Here is a 25,675-nt window from a genome sequence, read left to right on the forward strand (position 1 = left end):
AGCTTGGGATCCGCGTATCAGCAGTCGGCCAAATTAGTTTATTTGACCCCATAGAAATATATACTTATACATCTCTATGTTTGACCCGTATTGGGTTTTACTTGAAACTTGTTACGCATTAGTTAGGAGCATACAAGACGTATGGGGATTTTGCAAAGCCTAGCAATTAAGAACATGACCTTTTTAGATTTTAAATGTATTTCTAATTTCACTTTTGTTTGCATATTTCGTATGTTCTACATTGTAAAGTGCTTTGATATAGTGCTATATAAGACTACATTAGGTGATAGATTTTAATATTAGGCCTAGCAATTATTGTCACCCGGTATTGTCAGTAGTGCCAGCCTCGGATGAAAAGGAATTTTCATTTCTTTTTTTTTTTCTTGGCTCTCTCTTTCTTGTTGTGATTTAAAAAATGTGGGGGCATGGCCCCTAGCCGACCCCCCCCCCTCCATCTGGACGCCAGTGATTTTTTTTTTAATGATACTAAAAATCTCACTTGTTTGAATTAATTACCTCGCCAATTTTTTTTTTTTGTAATAAAATTTTGATTTGCAAATGTGTTTGTCGTCCTCTTGCGTTAAAGTCTTCATAATTATTTCGCGCCACATTTCTTGAACGAGTTGCGGGAAATTGAACAGCTGCGATTCAGACGCACAAGCTAATACACGTACGTACGTAGATACGGGGACGGGACAACTCGGACCACGGGACATCTCGGACCGCGGGCCGAGTTGTCCCACCCAGTACGAGATTTTTTTTCCACAAGTTTGCGTCTATTTTTCCGTAATTTCGAAATTTCTTGTAAAGATTTTCTAGAGATATGGTCTGATGGTAATGTTCTTCACTTTCTATTACTTTTTTTTCGCTGAAATAAAAAAAAGTGTAATTTTAGGCGTTTTTCGACAGCTCGCGATTCCCATAGGCGCGCGTGTATTAACTGTGTCGGTGCTCGGCTCGGCCCCGCTCAATAACTGACTTGATTTTGTGATCATTTCTCCTCAAAGTACCACTTTTATCGCAAAAGATGGACTTTGTTGTATTCCATTACCTCCATTTTCTCATCACAAGGATAAAATTTGGTGTATTTGCACGATTTTGATCAAGTTTTTCACCTTTTTCTCTCTGGTCGCAAGAACGAACAACCGATGAACGGTCCGCTGCTCTTCATCGTAATTCTCCGTAGCTCGGCCGGCCGCCTAAACTGGCGGGGTGGGATTCAGACCGAATCCACAATGGAAGTGGGCGTGCACAGCAAAGAGCTGAGCTTGACTGAGTGAGAGAGAGTGAACTAGAGTTTGAAGCTTGGCAGTGTCGTATAGGCTCTGCCTTTTTTTGTAAATATATATTTTTCAATTCTTTCTATATTGATTTTCCCTGGTTTCGAGCTCTAAGATTGTAATGATATAATTATGCTTCAATTTCTTTGACTGAGTGTGACTATGGTGTGGATGTTTGAGTTGCTCAAAAATATTTTTACGTGGGTGGGGGCTCGGGGCGATTTCACTCTTGCCCCCGAAATGCGAAAAAAATATATTCGGGGTGTAGCTGTGTGGGCATGCCGGGCTGAGGCTAGCCATCAATAATTTTTTTTTTTTTTGGAGAGGGGGGGGCTTAATTTTTCACTTTAAATTGATCATTTTTAGGCCTTTTTTTTCCATTTTATTTTTAATATTGAATTTCCGTGGTGTAGAGTTGAGTTTTAAGTTGCAATAATCAATATGCTTTAATTTCTTTGACTTTGAATGTGACTGTGGTGTGGATGTTTGAGTCGAACAAAAAATACTTTTACGTGGGTGGGGGCTCGGGGCGATTTCACTCCTGCCCCCTAAATGCGAAAAATATTCGGGATGTAGCTGTGTGGGCATGCCGGGCTGAGGGTAGCCCTCAATAAAAAAATGTTTTTTTTGGGGGGGGCTTAATTTTTCACTTTAAATTTATTATTTTTAGGCCTATTTTTTGTACATTCTATTTTTCATATTGAGTTTCCCTGGTGTAGAGAGTTGAGTTTTAAGTTGCAATAATTAATATGCTTCAGTTTCTTTGATTTTGAGTGTGACTGTGGTGTGGATGTTTGAGCCGAACAAAAAATACGTGGATGGGGGCTCCGAGCATTTTCACTCCTGCCCCCGAAATGTGAAAATGTTCTAGGTGTATCTGTGTGGGCATGCCAATTTCATTTTTAATTTTTATATTAAGTTTCCTTTGTGTAGAGAGCAGAGTTTTGGATATAGGGTAAAAGGGACGACGATGTGAGGGATGGCGATGATAGCATACCGGCGATAACGAGGTGTGGGCAATGATGAGAGGGACAAAGGGAAAGAGATGGAGATGAGGATGTGAGGGATGGCGATGATAAGGGGTGGGCCTTGATGATGAGAGGGAAGAGGAGGTGCATGAGGGATATAAATAAGAGAGATGATGATGATGACTCTTGATAAGAGGGGTGCATGAGATGGTGAGAAGGACGAGGATGTGAGGGATGATTATGGGAGGAAATCGGGGGGGGGGGGACGTGTCCCCCTACCAAAAATAGGGGGACACAATACCAAATGTCCACCCTACTATTTTTCTTCATGGAGAACAAAATAATGAATCATTCACAATTGAAATGATACATGTGTTTAGGACTAAATGACCTTTATTATTGAAAACCCCCTCTTTTTTCTTGTCAATTGTTTTGGGGTTTAAAATTACACTACATTTGGGCGATAACCTTTTTTTTTAAATGTTTGTCAAATTTTGCAGCCTGTGGTCCCCTCTACCTTTGCGGATAGTTTTGCGCCCAAGGGGATGATGATAGGGACGAGGATGATGGGAGGGATGGGGATAAGGTGAATAGCCGGCAGAGATAGATTTAAGAAGAAAAATCCATCCCACGAATGCCGCCATGTAGATTCCGTCCCACATAACCCAAAAATATTGCTTGATTTTTGTTCAAAATCATGTCATGTGATGAAAAATCATATTAGGCCCTACAAGTATTTTGGTTACATTGAAAGAAAATAGGGGTAATCCTTTTTTCCAATTATAAATAAATTAAATTCGTCATTTTTATTGAATGAAGAATTTATGATTTTAAATTTAATTTCTTTTACATAGCATGTGGTTTTTCTTTTTGATTAAATTCATTTTATTGCTTTATTTTTCATCACTGTGCATGTCATGATTTTTGTCTCACCTGGATGGCAGAGTGAGACTATAGGCGCCGCTTTTCCGACGGCAGCATCAACATCAAATCTTAATGCTGTCATTTAATAACTGAAGGTTATTAAATGACAGCATAACTTATATCACTGAACATCCTGCAGCGAGTTCCAGGTCACATTATCAAGGTCAAGGGTCATGTAAGGTCAATGAACTTTGGCCACATTGGGGGTATTTGTTGAATTACCATCATATCTCTTTAAGTGTATTGGTATATTTCATAAGACATGGAAATAAGAGTAACCCAGTATCACTGAACATCTTGTGCGAGTTGTATAATAGTAGTTTTCAAAGTCAGCACTATACTGTTATATTGAATCACGTGATGCAGGTGAGACCGCCAGAGGCATTCCACTTGTTTTATTGTAGAGACTATACTCTTTCTCGAGAAAAAGAAATAATAAATAAATCATTTAAAGGGATGCTCTGGGATGAAAATATTTATATATGAATAATGTAGACATAGCAACATTCACATATCAAAGTGCTTATTTCATAAAAATCTGATAACAAATAGCGGGGTTATATTGAATTCAACTTTAAAAAATTAATCTAATTTCACATAATAAAATACAAAGAACAAGTGAGGATATGACATCATGTATGAGGTTGCTGATTAAATATCCATGAAGAAACGCCAGACCTGTTTCACCAGAAAAATACATACATTCTTTAAAATGCAGCGATAGATAATATTGTTTTTCCTTATCCGATTTTGATCAAATTTTTATTGTTTCTTTGCTCAAATCATATCATTATCAGCCTCGGGTTCCCCATTGTCACTTATATATAGCTCATTAATCTTGCCACAATTTGGTCCAGTTGTTCAAATTATCTAGTAAATACAATATATTTTATTAATTGCCCACACAGCTACATCCCGAATATTTTTCGCATTTAAGGGGCAGGAGTGAAATCGCCCCGAGCCCCCACCCACGTAAAGGTATTTTTTGTTCGACTCAAACATCCACACCACAGTCACATTCAAAGTCAAAGAAATTAAAGCATATTGATTATTGCAACTTAAAACTCAACTCTACACCACGGAAATTCAATATTAAAAATAAAATGGAAAAAAAAGGCCTAAAAATGATCAATTTAAAGTGAAAAATTAAGCCCCCCCCCTCCAAAAAAAAAAAAAAAAATTATTGATGGCTAGCCTCAGCCCGGCATGCCCACACAGCTACACCCCGAATATATTTTTTTCGCATTTCGGGGGCAAGAGTGAAATCGCCCCGAGCCCCCACCCACGTAAAAATATTTTTGAGCAACTCAAACATCCACACCATAGTCACACTCAGTCAAAGAAATTGAAGCATAATTATATCATTACAATCTTAGAGCTCGAAACCAGGGAAAATCAATATAGAAAGAATTGAAAAATATATATTTACAAAAAAAGGCAGAGCCTATACGACACTGCCAAGCTTCAAACTCGAGTTCACTCTCTCTCTCACTCAGTCAAGCTCAGCTCTTTGCTGTGCACGCCCACTTCCATTGTGGATTCGGTCTGAATCCCACCCCGCCAGTTTAGGCGGCCGAGCTACGGAGAATTACGATGAAGAGCAGCGGACCGTTCATCGGTTGTTCGTTCTTGCGACCAGAGAGAAAAAGGTGAAAAACTTGATCAAAATCGTGCAAATACACCAAATTTTATCCTTGTGATGAGAAAATGGAGGTAATGGAATACAACAAAGTCCATCTTTTGCGATAAAAGTGGTACTTTGAGGAGAAATGATCACAAAATCAAGTCAGTTATTGAGCGGGGCCGAGCCGAGCACCGACACAGTTAATACACGCGCGCCTATGGGAATCGCGAGCTGTCGAAAAACGCCTAAAATTACACTTTTTTTTTATTTCAGCGAAAAAAAAGTAATAGAAAGTGAAGAACATTACCATCAGACCATATCTCTAGAAAATCTTTACAAGAAATTTCGAAATTACGGAAAAATAGACGCAAACTTGTGGAAAAAAAATCTCGTACTGGGTGGGACAACTCGGCCCGCGGTCCGAGATGTCCCGTGGTCCGAGTTGTCCCTGATTCGTAGATACAGGTCGAGAGATGTGTGTACGTACTAGGCCTAGTTCTGCATTTTTTTATTACATTTCCCCCAAGTTTAATCTTTGGCATTGCGAAGCGGTTATTGGACGTCCCTACATTCTGTAAACGCTAGTAGAATCTAAGTAATTGGAACCAGAATTGAACAGGACTAAGTTTAACGATTTTGTCAACTGTCGTCAACTTCATTTCAACAATTTCCAAAGACAAAGGTCAAAGTCTGGTCTGACTGTCAACTTCGACTGAGCTTATTCTGCACTGCTGCTATTTTGTCCTGGCTAAGTAACTTGTTTAACTAAGTTAGAGCAAACTGAACTTCTGACCATGGGGGTAAGTTGAAAAGTCAAGTCATAGTCATTTAATTCTTGGGTTGGAAAAAGTTGCAATCTACTACTAGCCTGCATGACTAACTAGCTGTAGGCCTACCCCGGCCCGAAACCCAGATGGCTCGCGATCGTTCAGCCGCCACTAAGACTAAGTCTAACTCTAACTTAAAGCATGCGAGTGCCAGGGGCAGGGGTTAACAATAATGCAATGTCCCCCCAACGGGGCTCATTGATTATTGTCTTTATTTCATGAAAATATATTAAAAGAACTAACGTTAGACTGAAATTCCGTTTTGGCCTGAAAATGCACCAAAACAGGAAAAAATGAACTTGCCTCAGGCTCAGGCGATGGTTTGTGTAGTCTGGGCTCAAAGTTACACTTCACTACCTCTAAGTCTAACTTACTAACTACCCTCTGCTACACCTACCCGAACCCTCAAAAACCAGTGACAAACTGTGTCACTCTTTGGTAAAAAAGGCAACAAGTTATGAAAAAAAATTACATTAATTTAAGCATGCGTGCTCTACACTGCACTACGGAGTATCGGACACAGACTCGCTCCTTGCCCTTTCTTGTAAACGTCTAAAAATCGGTGATCTTTTGAAGCCGGTTCGGAGTATCCCTCGCGTATTAATTCACTGCCGAATCCAAAATGGCAAACACGAATTGCGCACGGGTCATGCGCAAATAAGTGTGAGGTACTGCGAACCGGCTTCAAATCACTGATTTTGAGACATTTACAAGAAAGGTCATACATTTATATTACTTTTCTGCAATGGGGTCTTATACTTCTTTATGGAAGGCATCGACTACAGTTGTTGTTGAAGGAGAATTACAACCTTATAGTATGATCATGGTTTGTTGCAAACATTTCCTGTACCTCGTCATTATGATTGTGGTCATAGTTTTATTTTTAATGTCAGTCATTACATTTAACGTTAGCACAGATCTGGTTTAAAAAATACTCCAATGATAAAGTTTATTAAGACCTAGAAATAGAAGGGAATCGATATCTGCGATTGCTTTTTTAACTTTGTTTTCTCATTAACACACAGCGTAAAAGTGCAAAAGGAAAAGAAAAGAAGATGAAAAGAAAAGAGGTGAGTATATACATATACAATAGATTTGATGTAATCCAGTAAGAATTTCCTGGACAATTTCACCCAGCTATATACATGTAACTGGGGAGTGGGGTGTGATATTTCTGTGACTCCAATTATTCAGGGGGGGGGGGGCTTAAGGGAGTGTTTTGAATAATTTGTCTCAATTTCAAAACAGAAATCATGAGGAATTGAAAATAAATATAAAACAGGGTCCTAATGGTTTGAGATTCGTGGTTTATGGATATCACTAAATAAGTATGAAATATAATGGAAGTCCTACTACCAGACATGGATTATTAGGATTTTCAGATCTCTTTTTCCATAAATATGTGAATACTCCTCATTGGACATAATGGTGCACAAAATTATTATTGTTTGCTATGAGTCCAGTTGCATTCATCACATAGATAAGTTTCCCTCTTTTCATTATGATGAATAAAACTTATTCCTTATTTTTCGGATCTACCTAGTTATCTTTCATGGTAAACCCGTTTTTGGAGAAAGTGCATGTTACAATTTGCTAGTCTCCTATAGGTTGGAGAGTGGTTGATTTAAATTGACAAGAGAATTCAGAATTGGCAAGGAAAAAAAGGAACAAACAATCATTTTATGGGTAAAAATTATGAGGCTAAGTTAGTATAAATTTTATTTGTCTAATCCCCCTGATTGGCTGTTAAAAATGTTTCTATTCCTTTATGATTATGCAATAAATAGTGTCCTTACCCTTTAAACAAAAGCAAACAAATAAGCGATATTTACTCCTGAAAAAAGGAATGTGTATCATGTCATTTTAAAAGTAAGGTACTTAAAAATTTTATTACTTCATGCATGTCTATTATAAAATTTTAATGTTTTCTTTTGCATCAGGAGCAAGCCAGAATAGCAGCTGCTATGGTTGTGGTTGATGCAGCTAAAAAACTTGAAGATCCAATGCAAGACTTAGCTCCATTCAAGAAATATAAAGAGTAAGTTATTTAGGTTTTACATGTGCTATATGAAGAGTTTGGTTCCATAAGATTCTACATCCATTTTGATAGTGATTATTATATTAGGCTTTAATAATAAAAGCTTTGATCATATATTATAACTTCAATGTCGCAGTAACCATAAGAAAACACACTTTCATATATCACTTTTATTAGGATAAGATTTAGATTAAATTAGTTATGGTCCAATCCACAGACCCTGTACAAATATATGAGTTTTTTTTCTTTGATGAGATGGATGTAGATGCAGTATATATTTGGAATCCAGGTCTAAAAAGTAATCTCAAAGTACCTTTCCTTAGCATGAGTTGTATGATTCAACACTAAAAAATGCTGCTGAGCAATTTCCGCCTGGGGTACCTTTTTGCACAATGAGCAATTTATATGCCTGTATATAAAGGTGCTTTTTTATTTTGCTGTTCTTGAAATATTGATTTTCGCAACATTATTCTTAAAAATTGTTTGGGTCAGATTTGGGGGCAAATTATCTAAAATTGATGTTCACACTTAAGTACAAGAATTGGGAATTTCAGTGGCAATTCAATGCTGTAATGAATGAAAAATTAACTGCCACCACCTCACATACATGTAGTATAAGCCAGTTCTCGCTCCTTTCTGCGCATGATCAAAAGATTCTACGCATGATCAGAGGAAGGTCATTTGTACTAACATGGTGGTTTAAAATCTAATGAGATAAGCACCAACTTTGATGTCCTCCTGATTATTCATATATTCTTTTGAATTGTGGTTTTCATTTGCATCAACAAAAAATAATGCGTCCACAAATGACTGGCATTTCACAGTTTGCCAAGTATATTGTGCAACATGCTATGATATGCATTCAAAGTAGGAATGCAACAAATACCTTCATAAAGTGTTTATTGGTGTGCTGTTCTAGTCACCTGGTCTATTCAATTTCTTCATCCTGCTATGTAAGGCAAGCTTACGTAATATCTTGCTTTGAAATCTGCCTATCATAATGAAAGAAAGGAAAGCTCATTTGACCAAAATTGTCCATGAAGTAACTACGAACCGGTCTATTCGGTATGGGGTGTGGGTGTCATTAAAGATATGTATGCTAATCTATTTGTATTTGTGTTTTTCTTCTAGTCTTGATCTGACCATTGAATGCAAGAAGGTTACTGAACTGGAGAAGGATGTCACAGACTGGGTATTCAGTCTAGTCAAGACCAACATGCAATCATTGTGAGTATGAAAAGGTTCCATGTTGGAAGTTTCTATTACTAATTGATTTGAATTCTTTAGCCTGGGGCCCACTACAGGTGATGGGCAGAGGTAAATACGTTTCTGATTCTCCATTCATTCTGTCTTTATTCTAATGGTGATAACATTTAATGGATTATACCATGGTCACATTTGGTCTACGGCGGCCGTACGGCGAGTCGAAAACAGCCGTTTTATTTATTTTTACTAAAACCACCTATATGTAGCTGGTACAAACAAACGTTAAAACGGCTGTTTTTGACTCGCCATACGGCCGCCGTAGAACAAATGTGACCATGCTATTAATATCAAACGTGGCTCATGGATACACACAGGGTAATATTCTCTTCTGTATGTGGAGTATCACGATTAAATGTCACTGAGGTTATACGTGTATACAGTTGAGGCCAGAAGTACATACACCCAGGAAATTCACATCCTTTATCTCATGCGTTATAAAGTTATTTACTTCAACTGATTTCTAATTTTGGCACAATTATGTTATTTTATTTTAATCAAATACTTGTTCCTCCTGGTTTTCTATTATGTTAAACGTAAGTTGATTCCTTTTCTTGTGCAACCTACCTGTTTTATATTTCGTAACTGTATTATATGTAATTTTTTTTCACTCAATCGGGTGTTGGCCATTAAGTTGACCTATTCCCTACCCAGGCTACCTGGTTGGGTGAGAAAAGATCTAAACACTTTGTATTTTTGTAATATTTGTCAATCTTGCATTGTACATAAGGTTTTCTTTTCGATTAAGTGCCAAATAAAATAATAATAATAATAATAAATTCAAATAAAAGTTGACGCTTGCCAAACATCATAAAATATACTGTATCTTATTAAAAAATTGTGCTATCATGACAAATTTTATATCGAACAAATGAGTATGTCATGTTCTTACATCAGATTACACTTTTTTGTTCAGTGGTGACATATGATAGAAAATTTGCTATAAACCATAGATTTGACATTATGTATTTCTATATTTAATGATGTTTGAAAATATAATAACAAACAATAGAATATATTTGACACGGATGTTACTTTTTTTTCTTCAAAGAAAATTTAACCTAAAATATACTTGATCCCATTGGCATCCCAATCATGTGAAAAAGCTTGATGCTCTTTCATTTGATATCAAATTTTTCATGGTAGTATTTACATTTGTGAAGATGTAGTAAAATTTACGATGTTTGGCAAGCAAACAAATTCACTGAATTCCATGGGTGGATGTAAGCTTTTGGCCTCAACTGTATATATTACATTGCCATATCCATATTTTTTTTCCAAGGGGGGATGGCACAAATATCTAAAAACGTTCAAGAACATTTACAAGTGAGAGAGCGAAGTCACCAAGCTGCCTTTGAGGGCATTTTCGTGATCTTAATTGATATTGAAATATCTGGTGTATGTATATTTTGGGTGACATTTTGTGGATTATTGTAAAAATTTGCAATTGTAAATGTTGTATTGACAAATAAACTATTTGTAGAATTACATTCAGTCTACTACATGTAGCTCCACTCTCACTAATATTTAAGTACTTAATTGTATAACAATGTTTTACCTTCCGTCAGGTATGAAGACAGTGACTGGGGATGGAAAGAACGAGAGAAAAAAGAAGAGTTGTTAGATGAACAAGCCCAATATTTGATTGCAAGAACAGCAGACGATCAGTTAGTTGGATTCTGCCATTTTAGATTTGATTTAGACTTTGAAGATGAAGTCATTTATTGGTGAGTAGGTCTATCACTTGATATTCAGTATTTTCCTTCAAATCTGGTTCCTGTACAGAATTTATGGGTATGAACAGGTTTCAACAACAAAAAATAATACTATTTCAAATTGTTTTGTGAATATTTTGGATCGTGTTTTGCCAGAATATTTATGTCTGTTTGGTTTGGTGATTCATTTTGTTGTAGTATTTGTGGGTTTATTATTGAATTGATGTTAAAATGTTTGCTGTCATTATCATAATGCCCCAGTGATAATTCCTTTACATGTGTATGAGCTAGTCTTTTCAAACAATGGAGTTTTTGGTCAAAGGTAATTGGTCTTAATTTCACTGTTTTTCCCCATATAGCTATGAGATACAGCTTACACCTGAAGTGAGGAGAAAAGGTCTTGGTAAATTTCTCATGCAGATATTAGAGCTTCTTGCATTCAGGTAAAATGATGATTTTGTAAGAAAATATGCTCTGCTTATATTTATTTTTTGTCATTAAAATGAGCAGATTTTGCTAACTTGACTTGCTTGTCTAGACAATCCTCCCCAAATTAAAGTAAAAACATCTCCCTGTCACCATTTTATTATGGATTCTAAAATACATTTGTGAGAAAAATATGTTGAAATGGACCTGTGTAATAAGTAATTAAAAACCTTTGGCCTGCTTTTTTGTCCAATATTTTGAAAATGAATTGGAATTGATAAAAAAAAGAAGCTACATCACATTAGTTTATTGTTACACAAAATAAGTATTGTTCAGTCATCGCATTCATTGTGGAAACATAGGGAGACTAATGCTATTATTTACTAGACACCTCTTACATGTGACAAATATTCAATGTAAATAAAATGAATGCGATGACCGCTTTTCTCAAAATCCATCTTTTTGTCAAAGAAATAACTTTGTCATATATTTAGAGTGAATCAATTTGCCGTGTCAAATTTTTATTCTTCCATATTGTTCTTTGATATTTTATCTCCCACCCCTGATTAAGAAGTGAAATGTCTCTAGGTCTGTATAGCCCCACCCACTATAGTTGGTTGCGGGAGCCATTATTGGTTGTCCATTCATCTAGTTTTTTTCCACTTCCTTTGCTTTCTCTTGTATTAGAACCAAGATGAAAAAGGTAATGGTTACAGTCTTCAAGAACAATATTGTTGCAACAAATTTCTTCAAGAAAGTACTCAAGTAAGTTATTTGTTGATGATGATAATTACATTTTAAACAAGTAAATGTCAATCAGCAATTAAAACAATCCATATATTGTATATAGTGCCACCTGATGGATTCATTTGATCAGATACTAAAGCATATGATTTCACTTTACTTTTGTCAATCAGTGTCTCAGATTGTATCACTATGCAATATTTATTTAGACAGGAAGAATAATATCCACACATATTTTCCATTGAAAGGTCTTAAGTTGATTCTTCAATTATATTCAATATCACATTTAAAAACTTTCAAACTCTGTAAATCTATTTTTCATGTACAATATTTTTGTGTTATCAATTAGTATCCTTCAACAAATAATCCAAACTTGGTGTCCAGAATGTAATTGTACATTGATGTGTTGAAAACTGATGAAGTAATATGATCTTGTTAATTTTTTCTCTTTGAATTGCTTCAGTTATGAGATAGACGAGACGTCTCCCAGCATCTATGACCCAATGAACCCTGAAGAGTACTGCTATGAGATTATGAGTAAAACAATCAAACCAAAGAAAGTCACCAAACCAGTCAAGCCTCAAGGTTATCTAGCCAGTGGACGGGAGCTCTTAATGTAATGAAAAGAAATTGTAGAAGTAGTAAGTCATGGTATGCTGCACTCATTTGGCCCAGATTAAAAGAGTCGTCCTTGTAGGTGCAATTGCTGAGCTGTCAGGTCTCTTTGATAGAACCGCAGAAAAGTGAAGAACCTTACCATGAACGACTACTGATAATTTGCACCTTTGTGTATCATGTTTTGGTACACCAATAAGTATGAGAAATGTGTTCTTGGTTTCCCAGAGCATTTATCCTGAAAGTTGAATGATGAAGATGGCGACTGTATGGTAAATAGTTTATTCCTGGCTGCAAATCGTGATGAAAGCTAAATGAAAGTAGTTGCAGTAAAATGCTGATTAGGTGAGAAAGTCTGTAAAATCAAGGTTAAGTATTACTATATCATCGTGGATCTAGATCTGGTAAAGTTACATAAAGTGAACTTTGTGAAATCATAAAATCGTAGCAGAAAAGCAATCACACTGAAGATAGCCAACACAGATAGGTACACGTGGGACAGTGTTATATTATTGCTGGAATAAAGACCAGACGGAAGTGCCTAAATCCGCACTTATTTTGCTTATTTCTTAGCAATTACACAATTTCTTCCAGAATCCATTGGCACATATTTTTTATTCATACAGACACTTGGGTGGTCATTATATTGGATTCTGTAAAAAGTCATTTTGAGATCATTACCACAAGTGGCATTTACCTTTAAGCATTATTTTGTAAGGACTTCAACACTGAAAACACTTAATGAAATTATTTAATTGTTCCTCTGCTGGTTAAGTTTAAGTATTGAGGTATTGATGGCTGTGGGGGGGAGCGGGCATAATGGGCCCCCTCTCATTCCTTCTGATCTGGTCACTGTTCACGCGATCATGCCGAAATTTGACAGGCACGTTCTTAACCACATAAACTACAAGCCAGTATGAAAAATAAAGAATAAGAAAATGATTATTTTTTCAATTATTTATGTATTATGAATATATTATGCAAATTTATTTGTGAAAAACATTTTCAAATTTAACACCCACTTTCACACCAAATTTTCTTTTTTTTCTCCAGATCTCATCTTTGTAATGTAATTTAATGGTTTTCACAAAGAAAAGTTGCAAAAGCCAATTTTTTCCTTATGTATTTCTTTGTTTTTTCATCTTTTGTTATTGTTTTTTTCGATGGAAATTATTACAGACCATTTAACAACTAAATTAAACCCTAAATTAATAAGGCAGACCAATTAGAACTAAATATAATCACCCTTTTATGAATTTCTTCTCCCATAGACTACACAAAGTATAAATATAAGCTATTTTCGGCAGTTATGTGGTGTCGCAATGTTATACCTGTATGCCACCAAAGAAAAAAGTCAGAAATTTCGCGTTGCTATCTTTTTGCGTTTCGGAATTATCGCGCGAAGCGTCCGGGGGGGGGCATTGGGTTAAGTAGTAAAATTTGAATTTTAATTGCCATTTAAATAAATGTGCACAAGAGATGAGACGATTCTCGATGATAAGACATGATATTTTAGTCAAGAGAAGAAAATACAAGATATATGAAAGAAGGACAAGGATATATTTTCTACTTTTACTTTGGCCTCATCAACTCAACATGAGAATCACATATGTCTTCTTTCTTTACCCTGATATCTTGCTATCTGGACTTTTAGTGTACCGGTACTTTAAAGTAATTCAATATTCTCGGATATTATGCCCTGAAATTTGATATCTTTTGGAATTTATTCAGAATTTTAATTTCATTTTCCAGATGTATTTATCATATTTATGTATGATGCAGATTTATTCAATTTTAGTTCATTATTTAGGTACATGATTTGCAGGAAAAATCGTCTTTCTAATGGAACTTCCATTTCGACTTAAACAATAATAACTGAATGAAAATGCATATTTTGAGCTCATCAGCCCAGTATTTGCTTTAGAAACACTAAAATTTCTAGTCTTGGAAATTGAACCTGGTGAACTTACAAAGCTTCTAAAGCAAATTAATCAGATGGTCATGGATGAAAACTCATGAAACTTGAAACTTGCATTGTTTATTCTGATTACTCTTTCCATTGATAAAAAGTTGATCTTCAAAGATTTGCATGGTGATACAGATAAGATTTACGTATGGTTCACCATTCAGTTAGTCCTGAAACTTGTAAACTAAAGCATTTGTGACTTAGAGGAGATGAGCTGAGATGTCCTGGCACTGATAGGCGAAGATGAGTAGATGAGCAGTAAAAAGTAGATGTGATGACGTGTCTCAACAATTTGGACAGCTGGACTGTCCATCAGGAGTGAGTGTTGGCGGTGGCAGGGTAGGAGTGATGTGTTTTCCTTCATCAAGGAATTTATCACAATGTGCTGCAATAGACTTTGGTGAGGCGATGGGTACCCGGTAGAAAGAATTTCCTCAAATGCTTGAGTGCCCGATCAAGGTAGCCATGTTAAAGCGGGGGTAATAATTACATTATCATGTTATGCAGGGCCCGTTGGGATGCAAGTTGTCAGAACTGAAGTGGCTACCCTGGGTAAAATATGACATTATTATAGGAGTGACCATTATGCAGACATGGGTATAATCCAGTTGTCTGATTAAGGTATTTGTTACTAATTGTTCAAAGGAGGGATGGTTATGAGAGCGGAAGTTGGGGTAGTGGGAATTGGATTTCTGGTAGATTTGATGTGATATTTAGCCCGATGTTACCTTGTTGATAAGACCATTTGGGAAGAGGATTGCATCATCTTGTTAGGTTTCCTTGGTGAATTAGACGTTGGGTGCTAGTTGTTAAATTGATCTTATTGATGAAGATCAGGGGAGCGTTTCATCAATATTTTATCCGACAAGTTGTCAGATCTGACATCTTTCCTTGATTCTGATTGGCTGAGAGGCACTGTTCCTATGGTAACTGTCAGATAAACTGGTACTTGTCGGATGAAATGTCGACAAGTCCTTTCATGAAATGCCCCCCAAGAGTGCTATGAGGCAAGATGGCAAATGTGCCATCAACATACCTTTGCCAGAGATAGGCAGATATTTGTCAATGTTCTTAGTACTTGGTGTTTGATGTACTCCATATAGATGTTGGCTATGATAGGAGACAGTTGGAACCCATGACTGTGGCCTTGAGATGGCTGTAAAAGACAGAACACCATCTGAATGAGTGAGGAGAAGATCATAGATTTGGCATGGGGATACAATGGTTCAGCAGCTGTGTACTTGGTCAGAGATAAGTTGTTGCTGGATGATGTTGCACGCTCTGCTGACAAGGATGCTGGTGAGGCGTAAGATAACATCAAAGCTGATAAGGGTGTAATTAGGTCCAATTATGATCTTGAAGATGGGGTTGACAAAGAGCTGGAATTGATATCCTCTTTGGAGAGGTCTACTAACAGTTGGAGTGTGGTTTGCTAGATATCATGCAGTGTTGTAGCATGAAGATCCTTGGGTGGAATTGATGAGTTTAAGAAGGGTGCAAGGTTTGTGGATCTTGGGTTGCCAGTAGGGTGTGGGGAAATTGGCTAAAGAGGAACATAGTTGGTATTACATCGATTTAGGCAGTGCGTCGGTCAGTGGAGGGGCACTAGCTTCTGATTGATTCTCCTTTCTGTAGTTAATGTTGGGCCTCAGTCAAGTTTGGTTAATTCTTGAAATCTGTGAGTAGTTCGTTGATCATCTAATCATAGTCTTCTCTATCTATGATGACTGGTATTACTCTTTTTGGAGTTTAGGATGTGGATAAATTGTTTCTTGTGGAGGTCCTTAATAACAACATGTTCTTTGGAGAGGTTGGGTTCAGGTGGCTTTGCTGCAGACAAGACCTTGGTTGTCTCAAATTTAATGTTTAGGGCAGCAGAATTAGAGAGGAATTGAAGATGATGACTGAGAAGAGAACTTTGTTGGGTGCCACAGCAGAACTGAGACTGACTCTAATCACACAAATGCACTTCATCTAATCAACATTGCACTTTGCACCCCCCCCCCCCCCCATATCACTATCATCACCTGACGTTCTAGGTGTGGGACTTTACTTTGCTGTGGCACGAACAAAATCCCTTCTTGGGCATCATCCAACAGATAGAACCTAAACTCCACTTCCTCCAAAAATCTGCTGCCATAGACATTTGACTTGAGGAAGCTAATGTCTTCTCTGGTCTCCAAAGCACCAAAACTCAACACTTCCAAGAGAGAACATGCTGCTATTGAGAATCTCTGCAACAACCAATCTATCCATACCCTTCAAGCCATTAAGGGTGATGCCACATCATGGATAGAGAACACTGTGACAAGATGATCAATGTCCTACTCCCAGATTCCAAGGAGTAACCAAACTCGATTGAGACCCATTATTAACTATAGAAAGGAGAATCAGTCACAAGCTACTGCCCCTCCACTGACCGATGCACTGCCTATATCGATGTAATACCAACTATATTCCTCTTTAGCCAATTTCCCCACACCCTACTGGCAACCCAAGATCCATAAACCTTGCACCCTTCTTAAACTCATCAATTCCACCCAAGGACCTCCATGCTACAATACTGCATGATATCCATCAACCACACTTCAACTGTTAGTAGACCTCTCCAAGCAGCATGAAATCAACTCCAGCTCTTTGTCAACCACATCTTCAAGATCATAATTGGACCTAATGACACCCTTATCAGCTTTGATGTTATTTTACGCTTCACCAGCATCCTTGTCAACAGAGCGTGCATTATCATCCAGCAACACCTTATCTCTGACCAAGTACACAGCACCTGAACCATTGTATCCCCATGCCAAATCTATGATCTTCTCATTCAGATGGTGTTCTGTCTTCTACAGCCATCTCAAAGGCACAGTAATGGGTTTCCACTGTCTCCTATCATAGCCAATATCTGTATGGAGCACTGTGAACACAAAGCCCTTAACCCTAATTCTAGAACCAATCTTATACCCAGACCCAATCTATGATCTTCTTCTCACTCATTCAGATGGTGTTCTGTCTTCTACAGCCATCTCAACATTATGTAAGTGCATGTCAGACCCCAATTTGCTCATAAACGTGATTTCATGTACAAATCCAATGCAAATTGTGTATTTAGCGAAAATTCATAATTATCATTATTTATATTTTTACTGATAAAACCTAATTAATTTTGCCATGATTATGATAAGAGTTAAGTCTGGAACGATTTCCATTGAAAAAAACAATAAAAAAACAAAGAAATAAATAAGAAATTAAAAAAAAATACATGAGGAATCGGTCTTGGTTCCAGAATTTTTTTCATTCACAATTGTTAGGAATGCTATAAAGAATATTTTCATCAAAAAATAGCATTCTAGGAGCTTTATTTAGTGAATCAGAGCAAAATGTATGATTTCATGAATAAATTACATAATTTATATAAAATAAAAATATATGAATTCGGTGAATTTTACCAATGCAACTGCATATATTACGTCATTCTCTACCCTCATGCAAATTTTTGTTGTGATCGCGCAATCCGCAGCTGAGATCTTAAGGGGGGCCATGATGCCACCCCCCCCTCCCCCCGGAATGACAAGAATCAAAATACCTGGGAGATTTAGGGTTAAAACCACTAACATTGTTTGTCTGCCTGGCCTTGCAGCACTCCCAACCTTCATTGATTCTTATATAACATCAGTAAACACCACCCTGGTATCAAATTTATAATGGAAACCCAACAGGAGGATACTACCTCAACTAAGGTCTCCTAACGATCCCTCCAGATCTTCCTTACCTCATCAAAACTGTGTCGTGTGCCAGTAATACAAGCTACATGAGGGTTTTCAAGAAATTGTTTTGATGTTATAGGTGTGCCCCTTTCACCTGATAAGAATCTGTTTTATGCCGTTAGCAAGTGCCCCTTTGTCTTCTCGAAATTCCTGTTCTTCATATCAGATAGGGTGTCCTGAAACACCAGTCTTTTCGTGCCCGATGAGTGCCTGGTTTTTATTTAGCACTGTTCAGCATGCAAGTGCATATAATGAACAAAAAACTAATCCTACGTGCCTTAAGTTTCACGAGTCATGTGAATGTGGTAGATAAGTGATTTTTTCTTTGTTTTAAGACCATGGCTATATGCAGGGGGAGGGCAGTTGCCCCCCCCTGGTGCGAAAGCACCTTAGTGATAAGCTTGGTCGCTTCGCTCCCTCGCTTTCGAGTTATGTCTAAAAAGTTTACGCGTGCTGCCCCCTAGCAAAAAATTCTGCATATGGCCATGTTTAAGATAGTGCTCTTTTCGAAAGAAAAGGTGCCCTTTTTTCCCTGTGCCCCCCTCCACTTTCACCTTTGCTCTTCCACCCATCAATGATCATGTCTGATTGATTAAGGTCCTTTCCGAGGGACCTGGTAATGAGGATTAATGCCTTACCAAAGGGCACTAGCGCACCGTGTGGGAATCGAACCCGGGTCACCCGAATCCGAAACCTCCGCTCTACCGACCGAGCTATCGCGCCTCTCTGTCTGGAGGACAAGTTAGACACGCACCCATTCCAGATGACGGACAGCACAGCTGCCTGGAGCGTCAAGAGTGTATTTCTCATCGCATAAAGTCTCCACTGCTTGTCTACTCACTGCCGTTCATCTAATTTGTACTCACCACTGCTCATCACTGCCATGACTTCTCCTCTACTCCAAGTCATCGATTTATCTTGTTTACAGTATATTTAAGGATCTCACTTTATATCCTGTAAGATAATTCTCACTCCCATCTTTCTCTTTCTCACCGTTCATTTTTATCTCTATCACTCCAACATCCTTTATATCTCTTATGGTGAACCATAGGCCTCTATAATCGTCTTTAAATGACACTAAATGTTAAACACATTTTTTGGTGTATTTTTTAAAGTGTCATTGCTGAATTTTTAATGAATATGTTAGCTCCATGTATAGTCAACCATTCATAATTTCAATATACCTTTACTGCAGGAGATAAAGGATAAGAGGAACTCAAGTTTCAAATATTTTATGAGGAAATATTAATCAGTAACAAAAAGGTTTCCTTTTTTATTCATCTAGTAAAACTGACCATGTAGCATTAGCAATGTCAAATTGTTATGTGTCCGAATGCACCTTTTTTTCTTATGATGACACAGCAGAGCCCAAAGTCTTTTAGAATGACTATTCAGGACTCACTTGGTTGCAAAAAATAAAGGCATGTCCAGAATGTACAATAAGTTAATGAGTTGTCTTTCAATGACTATTAACTTTGGCTAGGTTTTCTGTATGACACATGGGTGCATTACCAGTGTAAATATTGTATGTAAATTTGTATTAAAGTCTTTGTTTACATTAAAAATGAGTGGAGTGACTTTGTCTTAATTTGTAAGTTTTATATGGAAAGTCTTTCTTGAAATATTTTCAAGATCAAAGAATGGTTGATCTCTGCTGATTAGAAGAAAAGTACTTGAAAGAAAACTGGATGGTGTAACCAGTGTAAGAAAAGAATTACAGATTAAGCTATTTGCTGTAATGGAAGAGTGTCTGGTTATCTACTATATCTTCATTGTCATTTTTATGTCTCCATTTAACATGGGTACTTAGATTTGGGGGGATGAGGTCAGAGGGCACAATGGTCGTATACATGCATTCAAAAGTATCAGCTTTTGCCAGTACGAGGGGCCGACGGGCCGCTAAAAGCTGTTTTGTTTAGGTTTGGGGGGGGGGTATTTCCGACTTAAAAACTTTGTTGTTTACTTGTGTTTAATCATGAACAGGAAAGATTTCCAGTAAAGTAGTTTTAGAAAGTGTAATGAAGTGCGAGCGCGAACCGAGAGCTAAATTTCTTGTTATCCAGACTTGAAAATGGGACAGTTCTATAAGCCCTTATAAATGATAGGATATTTATCTCTATTTCGCTGACCCGAGAGAGGTAAAAGGGACTGGGAACTTCGAAGCTATACTCAGGGCTGCGAAAAGGAATGCCAAAAAGTTACGAATTGTAAAAAAATCTTTAAATAATGCGACCAAAATACCACAAGCAACCTCCCTCATGACAATCTGTGAACAATTTAACCATGTTTAGAAAAAAAATCCAGCTCGATTGAGTGGAAAACCGCGGAGAAAAGCGGCGTCAAACAAACGGAAGGACACACAAGATTGGCCAAATTATAGTAAGGATAAACAATCGCGGGGGGGGGGGTGGCACTTCCATTGATGAGTGGATACCATGCGCGACCATGGGGTCTCGACTAAAAGCACCCTAAACACGTATTTCCATATTTTGAAAATGCACCCCTTAGCAAGTATTGGCGAGTAAAACCCTACCCTTAACAAGTATTGGAAACAAAACGATACTCTTGTATTCCCTGAAATGAACCCCTAATTAAGTAGCGATATATCGGGTCCGTCGGTCGGTCGTAGGTTTTACTTTTACAGATCATTATTTTGGTTTAGTCCTAGTACGGCCCCACCTTCCACACGTCGTGCAAATCGGACTCTACACACGTTTAGTGTTAGGGCAAAAAGGACATCCTTTATAAAACATTTTAATTTTGTTTTATCATCCCGCAAATTTGACCCTATAAACACGAAACTATATTTCCTAACGAAGTAGATACCTTTTTTTCATTATTTTTGTATTTTTTACACCCTTATCACGTAAGGTACGTAACGTGCCCTATCTTGAAAGACATCCTTTTTACGTGTTTTAGGGGTCGCGCATGGTATCCACTCGTCAATGTAAGTGCCACCCCCCCCCCCCCCCCGGTAGCCAATTCTTGTAGGGCGATCTGAATTTTATATAGATGTAGACCTAAGAATGGGACATTCTAACTCCTCTCTTGTTTTACAAGAAAAAAAAATGTCCCAAACGATCATAGACCACAGAGTGAGAGCTGAATATTATGGGATCAATTAAAAACGACACATTTGAAGCCATCTTTTTTAAATACAGAATTTGTATCTCGAACGATAATTGCAAGCGCGAACTGATTATTTTTCGGGGGTCGATGTATACTAACGGGATATTCATGCACTTGTTTTTTGTAAAAAGGCGTGAAAAGGATTAGCTAAATAAATTAGAGACTGCAGAGCGAAGCGCGAGCTGAATGCTTGCTATTCCTGTCTGAAAACTCTAATGGACACTTTTTAAGCACGTTTTTATATAAGCCGTGTTTTTTTTTAACTGACCCCATGACAAGGGTATCTGCGAAAAGGGGGACATTTCAAAGAATGTTTGTCGGAGGATAAATAACCCACTGAGCGTCTCCGGTCCCATCTCGCTGTAATGATAAGCTCCGACGCGCGCTGAATTTTTTTTATATATGACATTCAACGCTGTTTTGTAATCGTGAAAAGGATGCATATATATCTCGATAAAACAGAAAAAAAATTATCGAAAATAATATAGTGAAAACGGGATGCTTTAAGCCCCGGCCATGTTCCTTTTGAGCGGATTATTTTCTTACTCAATAGGAAATGCGAGCGCGAGGAAAATGTTATTTCTAAAATTCTATATAACTCGATTATAATATTCTAACCCTCTTTTTTCCTTTCCGCCTTTCTTTTTTCGCCGGGGGGGGGGGTTCGGCATTTGACCTGGATCCGCCCGGGGATCCGCCTATATGGATGCAAAATAATGATGCATGAGAGCTATTACATAGACAGAAGATTGACGAAGAAGGCGGGAAGAAGGGGGAGGGGCCGATGTAGAGGAGAATTAGAAATTTAAAAAAGAGTAGAGACGCGATTGAAAAACGGAATTTGACAGATCGAGTAGTGACGATGAAGAGGATAATAAATGTGATGTTTGAAAAGAAGGAAAGTCGAGGACTCGTACCTAGCTGGGACGTAACAAGGGGGACAATATACACACTGTCACCGCTCACCCCCGGCCCCCCTCCCGATATAATCATTTTTTATGTTATATTTTGTAATAACTTTGTAATTGTTCAGTTGCAAAGCCATTGAAATGTCATTTTCTATGTTTTTTACTCAATGCATGTGTATTGATCCCGGCAATTTATGTGGTCTGTCGAACGTAATTTGTAATGTTATTTTACTTTATAGGATATGCATACTCAGCTGCAATTGAAATTGGTATGTTACTTTCTGTAATATTTTTTTCAGATGATGTTTATATGTTTTTGAACTGAAAAGACAGTAATGACTACTAAAATAACATTGATTTCGAACTTCCCTTTGCCATAATTATGTTATATGGTAGTGTAAACTGGGCATATTATGTGGCGAGCACCTGTTATGCCACGTCAGTGCAAAATGAGCGGGCGCTTCGAAAATTGAAACTAACAAGACTGACTTGGATTCGTGTTTACATGGATAATTTATGTTATGTAAATTAATTGACTTATATAAAAGGGATAGGCCTAGGTTTTCCGCGTGATAAATAGCTCCACACAAATGATTTTTTTTAACTTAGGAAAATGGAAAGGGGCCAAGCGATCCACGGCGCCATATGCAAGCCCAAGCCCGAGGGTTGCCGTACCCGGATATAAATTATGTAACTGAAAGAGTGGAATCGTTTGAATTATGTGGTGACATAAGATAAAACTAAAGAAATAACAGAATTAGACATATCTCCCAGTTTACAATCACCACAGGTTAAACAAAAACATATCTTAAAATTTTCTACCGGTATATACCGTATGTTATGTTTACGTAAATTTATTCCCAGCATAGCAGCGCCTGTAATTTAGACTATCGAAAAGAAGGTCATCGTGCGATGTACGTCTACGCTATACGTCTTTCTGTATGTATGAATCTTGTTTATTGGATCATTGCCCCAGGCCCAGTTCATTGCGAATAAAAGGCATTGATTTCTGTTTACTACTGTGCTTCAGAAGTTTGGGGAATTCATAAATCTTCCATCAGTTGGTTTTAATAGACTCATTACATTTAGCGTCCTCCGTATTCGCCGGTTCATGCCGAAGAGACGGCTTTTTTAATTGGCATAGGGTAGCACGGCATACGGTAGTAGAGGCACGGTAACGGTGCTGGTCTACGCGAGGAGTCCGGCAGGGCAGTGCTTGTCTGCTCTGGTGGAGAAGACGAGCTAGCCGCAGCTGCAGTGTATACTGTGCTGTATATTTTTGTTTTTACACAGAGATGAAAACAGAATAGCCATTCTTCATCATGAAGTATGTTAACCAGTTGACTGTTCTCATGCTGTACCTGTCGTTCAGAGGTAAGTTAGGTCTACAGTTAGACAGCTGGCAGCCGTCTGTTTCGAGGAGTTTTTTTAACATTTTTTTTTTCATTTTTTATTTCTCCTCGTACACAGACGGCTCGCTATCGTGCAGCCACCATTAGGGGACTTGCAATCGCTGCTTGCAATGCAAAATCCCCCCGTTGGGGCTCTTCAATTTTTGTCTTTAATGAATAAAAAATTGAAAATTATTGCGACCAAAATGCAAATTAATATTCCCTTGGCATTACTTGCCAAAAAACGGAGAAAAATCAAGTTAAAAGGAACAAAAACAGTGACTTACCTCGGCTGTCACGCAAATTCACTTCCCCGTTTTGTCCGATCTTAAGTACATAAACATATGGCCATTGAGTCCCCTGTACAGATCGCGCTAGAAGTTCGGTCTATAGATGTATTTGGTGAGTGAAGCCAACGGAGTTCAGCTGAACAACCAACATAACAGAGACCGAAGCTTTTGGTCTAGTCTACAGTAACCCAGGGAACTCCAGGACCTATACGTGTTGACCATACTCACCTGATTAGCATGAAGTATGGTCAAAATAATTCTCCGAATAGTTAAAACAGAAATCAAGCACTTACCACGATTATATGGATGAGGGTCTAATGAGTGGCAGTTTCCTGACATCTGGGCACAAACTGGAACCTCAAAAAAAACGAAAAGTTCTCTCCTACCCCGTCTCGATCGGCCATTTTGTTACGATTCATAACAAAAAATGGCCGATCGAGACGGGGTAGAACTAGAAGGAGAGAACTTTTCGTTTTTTTTAAGGTTCCAGTTTGTGCCCAGATGTCAGGAAACTGCCACTCGTTAGACCTTCATCCATATAATCATGGTAAGTGCTTGATTTCTGTTTTAACTATTTATTCGGAGAATTATATTGACCATACTTCACGCTAATCAGGTGAGTATGGTCAATTACAAATAAGGTCCTGGGCTCCCGCCCGCATAGCGGGCGGGAGTTCCCTGGGTTAGGTCTACAGAAGAAAATGGTAGCCTAAGCTAAGGCTAAGGCCAGGGCCAGGGCTAGACTATTAATTATTAGACTTGAAATTATATTAGACAGGTATAGGTCTAACCATGGGGATTCATTCAACAATTTCCGACATTTTACTATCATCCCCATTCACCGACGGTAGTGTGTTAGTGTGAGCTTACATGTGTTATCACATCCTTTTGTCGATTAACTGTCCAGACTTCAATGTGCTTTTTACATCAAATTTCCACTCTAAGGATTTATCAACTACAAGATATCAATTTATAATTTATTATCAATGAATAAATTTCAAAGAAATACATGTATATGAAAAGGTATGAAAATGGTACTTTACCTGTTTACCAATGTTTTCTTGCGACTTGGACACCAGAATCACTCCCAAAATAGCAGCCAAAATTACAAACGAACGGAGAGTGCATCGACCATTTATGAATGTGATATCGATACTAATTATTATGCGATCTGCTCTACATGCGAGCTAAACCGCTACAATCATAGCCATAGCTAGCAGACGACATTCGATATATCAAGACATTCAAAAGTTAATAACGATAATGACGTCATTCAAGATGGCAACTTGCAAGAAAAACCGTCAGCTCAGGTGAAAATGTCTTAGATGAAAGATTTCTCGATCATCCAGAGGATTCTAAAACGTTGGCTGTACGTACGGGCCTCCAAGCTCTTTAGTCTATGTATTGGTGAGTGGAGCCAACGTAGCTCAGCGAAACAACCGAAATACAGAGACTAAAGCTGTTGGTCAAAAATTAGATTTGATCCACAAAATATTTCAGATTATCAATCATGAAATTTGTCACCAGCCTGCCTACCTCAGGGCAGGCAATGCCAATGGTTCATGTAGGCTCCACTATCATGACTAACGTTACACATCACTACCGTTGCCCTCAGCTCCGCTACACCTACCCGAACCCTTGGGCCATAAATACTTTTAAAAACTAAAAGACAAACTCACTTTGGGGTAAAAAAGGCAACACGTGTAAAATAGAAAAAAAGACATAAAGCATACTACCGTGATTCGGACATAGACTCACTCCTTGCCCTACCTTGCTTGGGCGATGGTCTGTGTGTAGGCTCTA

General features: G+C 37.7%; 2 protein-coding genes across 2 annotated transcripts in view; both read left to right on the forward strand.

The window, feature by feature from the left end:
• Positions 1-5,256: 5,256 nt before the first annotated feature.
• LOC121419329 (N-alpha-acetyltransferase 40-like) lies at positions 5,257-12,827 on the forward strand. The gene is made up of 8 exons (XM_041613743.1): positions 5,257-5,596; positions 6,649-6,693; positions 7,564-7,661; positions 8,793-8,888; positions 10,493-10,651; positions 10,999-11,082; positions 11,753-11,830; positions 12,273-12,827. The coding sequence occupies exons 1-8, from the start codon at positions 5,591-5,593 to the stop codon at positions 12,427-12,429; spliced, it is 723 nt and encodes a 240-aa protein (XP_041469677.1). The 5' UTR covers positions 5,257-5,590; the 3' UTR covers positions 12,430-12,827.
• Positions 12,828-23,083: 10,256 nt separating this feature from the next.
• The window catches only part of LOC121419330 (protein sel-1 homolog 1-like), a 56,546-nt gene continuing 53,954 nt past the window's right edge, over positions 23,084-25,675 (forward strand). Inside the window, 1 exon segment of the mRNA XM_041613744.1 lies at positions 23,084-23,565. Within this exon segment, the coding sequence (XP_041469678.1) occupies positions 23,514-23,565 (52 nt within the window). The 5' untranslated portion in view covers positions 23,084-23,513.

Source organism: Lytechinus variegatus, chromosome 7 (assembly GCF_018143015.1).
Source record: "Lytechinus variegatus isolate NC3 chromosome 7, Lvar_3.0, whole genome shotgun sequence".
In the NCBI taxonomy this organism is placed as follows: domain Eukaryota; kingdom Metazoa; phylum Echinodermata; class Echinoidea; order Temnopleuroida; family Toxopneustidae; genus Lytechinus; species Lytechinus variegatus.